The sequence below is a fragment of the Trachypithecus francoisi genome, unplaced genomic scaffold (assembly GCF_009764315.1).
Source record: "Trachypithecus francoisi isolate TF-2019V2 unplaced genomic scaffold, Tfra_2.0 Lachesis_group15, whole genome shotgun sequence".
NCBI lineage: Eukaryota > Metazoa > Chordata > Mammalia > Primates > Cercopithecidae > Trachypithecus > Trachypithecus francoisi.
Genome location: NW_022681460.1, coordinates 72,242,631 through 72,251,828, shown reverse-complemented (window position 1 = coordinate 72,251,828; position 9,198 = coordinate 72,242,631). Strand labels below are relative to the sequence as shown.

At 40.6% G+C, this 9,198-nt stretch overlaps 1 protein-coding gene across 1 annotated transcript in view; it reads left to right on the top strand.

The window, feature by feature from the left end:
* The first annotated feature begins 6,751 nt into the window (after positions 1-6,751).
* Positions 6,752-9,198, top strand: part of STX11 (syntaxin 11) — a 50,286-nt gene continuing 47,839 nt past the window's right edge. The window contains exons 1-2 of the mRNA XM_033235168.1: positions 6,752-6,931; positions 7,358-7,546. Of these exons, the coding sequence (XP_033091059.1) occupies positions 7,474-7,546 (73 nt within the window). The 5' untranslated portion in view covers positions 6,752-6,931; positions 7,358-7,473. The remainder of the gene's footprint in view (positions 6,932-7,357; positions 7,547-9,198) is intronic.

Here is a 9,198-nt window from a genome sequence, read left to right as displayed (position 1 = left end):
ATAAAATGAGTTAGGGAGGATTCCCTCTTTTTCTATTGATTGTTTCAGAAGGAATGGTACCAGCTCCTCCTTGTACCTCTGGTAGAATTCAGCTGTGAATCCATCTGGTCCTGGACTTTTTTTGGTGGATAGGCTATTAATTATTGCCTCAATTTCAGAGCCTGTTATTGGTCTATTCAGGGATTCAACTTCTTCCTGGTTTAGTCTTGGGAGAGTGTAAGTGTCCAGGAAATTATCCATTTCTTCTAGATTTTCTAGTTGATTTGCGTAGAGGTGTTTATAGTATTCTCTGATGGTCATTTGTATTTCTGTGGGGTCCGTGGTGATATGCCCTTTATCATTTTTATTGCATCTATTTAATTCTTCTCTCTTTTCTTCTTTATTAGTCTTGTTAGAAGTCTATCAATTTTGTTGAGCTTTTCAAAAAACCAACTCCTGGATTCATTGATCTTTTGGAGGGTTTTTTGTGTCTCTATCTCCTTCAGTTCTGCTCTGATCTTAGTTATTTCTTGCCTTCTGCTAGCTTTTGAATGTGTTTGCTCTTGCTTCTCTAGTTCTTTTAATTGTGATGTCAGGGTGTCAATTTTAGATCTTTCCTGCTTTTTCTTGTGGGCATTTAGTGCTATAAATTTCCCTCTACACACTGCTTTAAATGTGTCCCAGAGATTCTAGTATGTTGTATCTTTGTTCTCATTGGTTTCAAAGAACATCTTTATTTCTGCCTTCATTTCGTGATGTACCCAGTAGTCATTCAGAAGCAGGTTGTTCAGTTTCCACGTAGTTGAGCGGTTTTGATTGAGTTTCTTAGTCCTGAGTTCTAGTTTGATTGCACTGTGGTCTGAGAGACAGTTTGTTATAATTTCTGTTCTTGTACATTTGCTGAGGACTGCTTTACTTCCAACGATGTGGTCAGTTTTCAAATAAGTGCAATGTGGTGCTGAGAAGAATGTATATTCTGTTTATTTGGGGTGGAAAGTTCTGTAAATGTCTATTAGGTCCGCTTGGTGCAGAGCTGAGTTCAATTCCTGGATACCCTTGTTAACTTTCTGTCTTGTTGATCTAATGTTGACAGTGGGGTGTTGAAGTCTCCCCTTATTATTGTATGGGAGTCTAAGTCTCTTTGTAAGTCTCTAAGGACTTGCTTTATGAATTTGGGTGCTCCTGTATTGGGCGCATATATATTTAGGATAGTTAGCTCTTCCTGTTGAATTGATCCCTTTACCATTATGTAATGGCCTTCTTTGTCTCTTTTGATCTTTGATGGTTTGAAGTCTGTTATATCAGAGACTAGAATTGCAACCCCTGCTTTTTTTTTGTTCTCCATTTGCTTGGTAGATCTTCCTCCATCCCTTTATTTTGAGCCTATGTATGTCTCTGTATGTGAGATGGGTCTCCTGAATACAGCAAACTGATGGGTCTTGAATTTTTATCCAATTTGCCAATCTGTATCTTTTAATTGGAGCATTTAGTCCATTTACATTTAAGGTTAATATTGTTATGTGTGAACTTGATCCTGTCATTGTGATATTAGCTGCTTATTTTGCTCATTAATTGATGCAGTTTCTTCCTAGCATTGATGGTCTTTACATTTTGGCATGATTTTGCAATGGCTGGTACCGGTTGTTCCTTTCCATGTTTAGTGCTTCTTTCAGGATCTCTTGTAGGGCAGGCCTGGTGGTGACAAAGTCTCTAGCATTTGCTTGTCTGTAAAGGATTTTATTTCTCCTTCACTGATGGAACTTAGTTTGGCTAGATATGAAATTCTGGGTTGAAAATTCTTTTCTTTAAGAATGTTGAATATTGGCCCCTACTCTCTTCTGGCTTGGAGAGTTTCTGCCAAGAGATCTGCTGTTAGTGTGATGGGCTTCCTTTTGTGGGTAATCCGACCTTTCTCTCTGGCTGCCCTTAACATTTTTTCCTTCATTTCAACTTTGGTGAATCTGACAATTGTGTGTCTTGGAGTTGCTCTTCTCAAGGAGTATTTTTGTGGCGTTCTTTGTATTTCCTGAATTTGAATGTTGGCCTGCCTCACTAGGTTGGGGAAGTTCTCCTGGATGATATCCTGCAGAGTGTTTTCCACTTGGTTCCATTCTCCTTGTCACTTTCAGGGACACCAATCAGACATAGATTTGGTCTTTTTACATAGTCCCATATTTCTTGGAGGCTTTGTTCATTTCTTTTTCCTTTTTTTCCCCTAGACTTCTCTTCTCACTTCATTTCATTCATTTGATCTTCAATCATTGATACTCTTTCTTCCAGTTGGTTGAGTCGATTACTGAAGTTTGTGCACTTGTCACGTGTTTCTCGTGTCATGGTTTTTATCTTGTCAGTTTGTTTATGACCTTCTCTGCATTGATTATTCTAGTTATTCATTCTTCCATTCTTTTTTCAAGATTTTTAGTTTCTTTGTGCTGGGTACGTATTTCCTCCTTTAGCCCTGAGAAGTTTGATCGACTGAAGCCTTCTTCTCTCAACTCATCAAAGTCATTCTCCATCCAGCTTTGATCCGTTGCTGGCGATGAGCTGCGTTCCTTTGCAGGGAGAGATGCGCTCTGATTTTTTGAATTTTTTGAATTTCCAGCTTTTCTGCCCTGCTTTTTCCCCATATTTGTGGTTTTATATGCCTTTGGTCTTTGATGCTGGTGTCGTACTGATGGGGTTTTAGTGTGGGTGTCCTTTCTGTTTGTTAGTTTTCCTTCTAACAGTCAGGACCCTCAGCTGGAGGTCTGTTGGAGATTGCTTGAGGTCCACTCCAGACGCTGTTTGCCTGGGTATCAGCAGCAGAGGCTGCAGAAGATAGAATGTTGCTGAATAGCGAGTGCTGCTGTCTGATTCTTGCTCTGGAAGCTTCGTCTCAGGGGTGTACCCCACTGTGTGAGGTGTGAGGTGTTGGTCTGCACCTAGTGGGAGATGTCTCCCAGTTAGGCTACTCAGGGGTCAGGGAACCACTTGAGCAGGCAGACTGTCCGTTCTCAGATCTCAACCTCCGTGCTGGGAGAGCCACTGCTCTCTTCAAAGCTGTCAGACAGGGTCATTAACATCTGCAGAGTTTTCTGCTGGTTTTTTTTTTTTTTTTACCCCCCCCTGCTTTGCCCTGTCCCCAGAGATGGAGTCTACAGAGACAGGCAGGCCTGCTTGAGCTGTGGTGGGCTCCATCCAGTTCGAGCTTCCTGGAGGCTTTGTTTACCTACTTAAGTCTCAGCTATGGCGGGCGCCCCTCCCCCAGCCTCGCTGCTGCCTTGCAGTTAGATCTCAGGCTGCTGTGCTAGCAATGAGGGAGGCTCTGTGGGCATGGGACCCTCTTGGCCAGGTGTGGGATATAATCTCCGGGTGTGCCATTTGCTAAGACCCTTGGTAAAGCACAGTATTAGGGTGGGAGTTACCTGATTTTCCAAGTATTGTGTGTCTCAGTTTCTAAAGGGATTCCCTTCCCCCTTGTGCTTCCCAGGTGAGGTGATGCCTCATCCTGCTACAGCTCTCGCTGGTCGCTGGTTGGGCTGCTCTAGCTGACCATCACCGATTGTCCGGCACTCCCCAGTGAGATGAACCTGGTACCTAATCCCAGCACTTTGGGAGGCCGAGACGGGCGGATCACGAGGTCAGGAGATCAAGACCATCCTGGCTAATATGGTGAAACCCCGTCTCTACTAAAAAATACAAAAAACTAGCCGGGCGAGGTGGCGGGCACCTGTAGTCCCAGCTACCCGGGAGGCTGAGGCAGGAGAATGGCATAAACCCGGGAGGTGGAGCTTGCAGTGAGCTGAGATCCGGCCACTGCACTCCAGCCCGGGCGACAGAGCGAGACTCTGTCTCAAAAAAAAAAAAAAAAAAAAAAAAGAAAATGCAGAAATTACCTGTCTTCTGTGTCACTGGTGCTGGGAGCTGGAGGCTAGAACTGTTCCTATTTGGCCATCTTGCTCGCACCCCCACCCCCCGCCACTTGTGTCTTTATATTTAACAAGTACCTTTTCTGTAAGCAGCATATAGTTGCATTTTTCTTTTTTGTACAGTCTGACCATCTCTGCCTTTTAACTAGAGTGATTAGACTACTTATATTTAATGTGATTATTTATGTGTTAGCCTGAAATCTAACATCTTGCTATTTGTTTTCTGTTTGTTTCATTTGTTCTTTGTTCCCCTTTTCCTCTTTTTCTGCTTCTTTTGGATCAATTGAGTATTTGAATAATCCCATGTATTCTTCTCTTTCAGGTGACTATAAATGCAAAGTAGAGCTTGCTTTGATATTTGATGGCAGGATGACATTATGCTACCACCCTTCTGTGGACATTCCATATGAACATACCAAACCTATCCCTCTAAACAGATCCTGTGCATAATAACTAAGAAACACATGACCAGGTGCTCAGAACCAGATTAGAAGAATATGAGCACCTTGAGCAAGGACCCAGATAGACCAGCTTAGCAAAATGTTTGTTACTACTAAGCACTGTTGGTATCCTCATGGATAGTATCACAGAGTCATAAAAAATGGAACCCTCCAAAAGACAGATGATTTTGAGGTTCCTGGGAATCAAAGAGAAATGTTATTCTTTGCTTCATTTGCCATTTGTGAAAATGCAATCTGTTATATTCAATAATATGATATATCATAAAAATAATAACTATAAAATCTCTTTTCATAAAAAAAGATTAAGATACAAAAGCTTTCTTCTTATCTTTTTCTGTAGAGTAGTTTTATTTCTTCCTTACCCTACATATTAGTCTGTTCTCACACTGCTATAAATACACAAGACTGGATAATTCATGAAGGAAACAGGTTTAATTGACTTACAGTTCACCATGGCTGGGGAGGCCATGTAAGTTTCAAACTTACAATCATGGCAAAAGGAGAAGCAGTCACGTTCTTCACAAGGCAGCTGGAGGGAGTGACTGTGAGAGTGCAGTACCATTTATAAAACCATGAGATCTCGTGAGAATTCACTATCACAAGAACAGCATGGAGGAAACCACCCCCATAATCCAATAACTTCCCTCCCTAGACACATGGGGATTACAATTCAAGATGAGATTTGGGTGGAGACACAGCCTAACCACATCAACTTGTGTCAGCTCTGTATGGAGATCTTCTGTTAGTGCCTCCTTCATGTAAGTTCTCTTTCCTTCTTTTTCTTTTCCTTTTCTTTTCCAGGATCTCAGTCTGTCACTCAGGCTGCATTGTAGTGGCATGATCACAGCTCACTGCAACCTCTGCCTCCTGGGCTCAAGAGATCCAGCCTCATGAGTGGCTGGAACTACAGTAGGGCACCACCACACCTGACTAATTTTTGTATTTTTTGTAGACACTATGTGGCCCAGGCTGATCTTGAACTCCTGGGCTCAAGCAATATGCCTGCGTCGGCCTCCCAAAGTGCTAGGATTACAGGCGTGAGCCACCGCACCCAACCAGTTTTTTCTTTTTTAATGACATATGAAACAGAAGTGTATCTTACAAGCAAAGGTGTCTCATATTAAGGGAAATATAATTTTAATATTTTCATGTTACAGATTAGGAAACTGAGGCACAGAGAGGTTAGTTAGCCAAATTCAAACAACCAAAAATTTGTAGTGCAGTATTGCAGATTGGGTTGTCTAGAAGAATTTGCGGAGACAGAGTTTGGGATATAAGATGTTTATTAGGCATCAACACCCATGAAAGGAAGATATTGGAGGCAGAATTGGGCAGAGGAAGAAGTGAAACTGGGATGGACGACTGGCAAAACCTCAATCAACCTGACCTGTAGCATACTGTGCTCATCAGAATATCCTGCATAGAGTTGAGATGGCCCCAACTTTATCCCTAGCACAGGACACAAGCTGCTGGAGGAAGGTGTAACCTCAAGGAAGCAGCTCTCTGTAGCCAAATTCATATTCAAATATATTCAAAATAAAGAGAATCACATAGCTAATAACTGAAATACAAAACACCCAAATGACCTTTTTTACTTTTAGAATAAACTTTCGTGGCTTAGTTTCATCAAAACAATGTTAAATCAATGTTGTTTTATTATTATTATTATTTTGAGACTGGTCTCATTCTGTGGCTCAGGCTGGAGTTTGGTGGTGCAATTATGGCTTACTGCAGCCTTGATCTCAGGTGATCCTCCCACCTCAGCCTCCCAAGTAGCTGGGACTACAGGCTTGCACCATCACACCTGGCTAATTTTTGCTTTATTTATTTATTTATTTATTCTTGTAGAGATGGGGCCTTGCTCAAGCTGTTCTCAAACTCCTGAGCTCAAGAGATTCACCCATCTCAGCCTCCCAAAGTGTTAGGATTATAGGCATAAGCCACTGTGCCCAGTCTATTTAATATTATTATTAATTGTATGCTTTTATTGTGTAAATTGGTTTGGATTTTATAGTTTTTTAAAGGATCTACAATCATAAGGAATTTATAGCTTGTTTATGTTTAGTAACACTGTGTTTATATTACATTCAAGTAACACTGTGGTAGAAATAATTTGTCAACACTGGGTGCCACATTGGTTTTTTCTTGAAAAGGGATCCACTCATTAATTTGCAGAGCTGCTGTGCCAGGTCTGTGTAATAGGTGTAAATAGATTATGTCTAGCACCCACATTTGCACAGTAATCAATTATGAATTCTGGTTTGCATGTGGGCTTTTGTAAATGTTTCTTTGTGACTAGGGATACAGGGTTGTGACAAAAGTTCCTGTTTCATAATTCACCTTTCTTCATCACCAACCTGTAGAAAAATAGGGTTTAAAGAAATCAGCTACAGCAGCATGTTTTCAACACCCTGAGTGACGCAAGCCATGTTAGACCCTACCAAAGATCACTCCTCACACCTGGGGCACACAAGGAAAAGAACTGACAGGACTGAGAGGAACGTCCATCAACTTCTGCAAAGTATCAACAAGATCATCACCCACAGAGGCAGATGTCTCAAGGAAAGACTATCCCTTGAATCGGTGAGTTCACTGCTCAGACTTCAACCTGTTTACTCTGCCATTTGTGGTCAATTCATATATATATATAATTTTTTTTTTTGAGACAGAATCTCACTCTGTCACCCAGGCTGGAGTGCTATGGCGTGATCTTGGCTCACTGCAACCTCTGCTTCTTGTGTTCAAGCGATTCTCCTGCCTCAGCCTCCCAAATAGCTGGGACTACAGGCACATGCCACCATGCCTGGCTAATTTTTGTATTTTTAGTAGAGATGGGGTTTCGTCATGTTGGCCAGGCTGATCTTGAAATCCTGACCTCAAGTGATCCTCCAACCTTGGTTTCCCAAAGTGCTGGAATTACAGGTGTGAACCACCGGGCCTGGCCCAATTCATCATTTGAAACAACTTGTTTTTTGTGGTGCCAGTATTGTACTTTCAAATTTTCTTCAGGGTCATGGAAGTTTGCTAGCAGGCTGTGGTCCATGAATTCACAGAAACTATAAACCATCCGTGAAGAAGGAATGGGTCCATCTGAAGAGTGCCAAAGGGAAAAGTAAGACAAAGACATGGGGCAGCCTCCAGGGGATGAAATCGATGAAGGGGAGGAAGAAGAGAAGAAAGCCAGATCTCAGCCCCAAAGTAAGGCTTCTTGGCGTGGAAGTTCAGAGTTTCTAAAAAGATGGCACAAATTCATCTAAATGAACAGAATACGGCTGTGCAAATGTTTAATGTATTTGTGAAAATTATACTTTTTGAAAACTAATTATTCACATTCAAAACCAATATTTCAAGGCTTGTGGCTAAACTATTATCTGTAAAAGCCATGGCTTATGTGTTACATTCTGTTTGTGCTTTTCTGTTTCACTTTTATCTGTTCTGCAGATGAAGGCAATGGTGCAAAAAGGAGTTTACCAGAAATGAGTATTGAGTAACAGTCTGATCTTAAAATACTTTTGCAACTTGTTATGCAAAATCACAGTTGCAGAAAAATTGGTTTCCATCAAGAGCTATTAGACGGATCAACTAGATTACCTCTAGCTCAGATTTTTTAAAAACCCAATCTCTTTCACAGAAAACTTTTGTTCTATTTGTATACATTAGAGCAACCAGTACATATCAAACTTCAGGCCTCTTACGAGTAAGCAAATATATCAAAGAAAAATTTTTACTTAATTGAAATCTGGGTTAAAGTAAAGATGCAATAGTGTCAATTCAGGAATTGTAAGCAGAAGGACAATTTAACAAATACCAACATAATACAATTTTTCGCCACATGTTTTCTACCTCTATGGGTGTATCAAACTTGGAAAAAGAAACGATCTTAGTAAATAACAAGAAGTTTGCTTTTCTATAAGAGTTATCTATTGTATACTTTTCTTTTTTTTAGTATTTTTTCTAAGCTTACCTTGAGTTTCATATTACCCTTTTGTGCAGATAACAGGATGAAAAAAATCATTTGCTTTGGAAAGTCATTATTTTCAGTTTGTTGTTGTTGTTTTGAGACAGGGTCTCATTCCATTGCCCAGGCTGGGGTGCGTGGTGCAATAATGGCTCACTGCAGCCTCGACTTACTGGGCTTAGGTGATTCTCCCAACACAGCCTCCCAGATACACAGTATCTGGGACTACAGACACCAACCACTACACCTGGCTAATTTCTTTGTATTTTTTTGTAGAGATGGGGTTTTGCCATGTTGCCCAAGCTGATTTTGAACTTTTGGGCTCAAGCACTCTGCCTACCTCTGCCTGCCAAAGTGCTGGAATTACAGGTGAGAGCCACTGTGCCCGGCCTCTTCTGTGGTCTCTAACATTGTTCTTGAATTATTAACGGTGAAGAACCTGAATTTTTGTGTTGCATACCAGTATTTGAATCTGAAGTCTTCTGCTTGTTGTTTCCTGGACAGTGGACAGGAGGCTATATGGTTCAGTCTATTCCTCTCTTAAATAGGGTTGAGTTGTGTACATCTCACAGATTGGTGATGAGAAATTAAATAATATACAACAACGTGAACATGATACTTGGCATATTGTAACCAAAATAATAGTACTGGTTATCTTTAATATTGGTATCAGCATTATTAGGTTTATATTTTTTAATGATCTCATGTTTGCCAAAAATTGTACATTTAAAACAAGCTTCAAGGGATAAAAACTGTGTTCTCTGGTATGTGAGTAATGACGACTTGTTTGCAGTACTGAAACCTTTGCAGATTTCATCACATATCTAGAAGTAATTTAAAATATGCTTACTACATACTGAAATATTTAACTTTTATTATACACTGAAATATT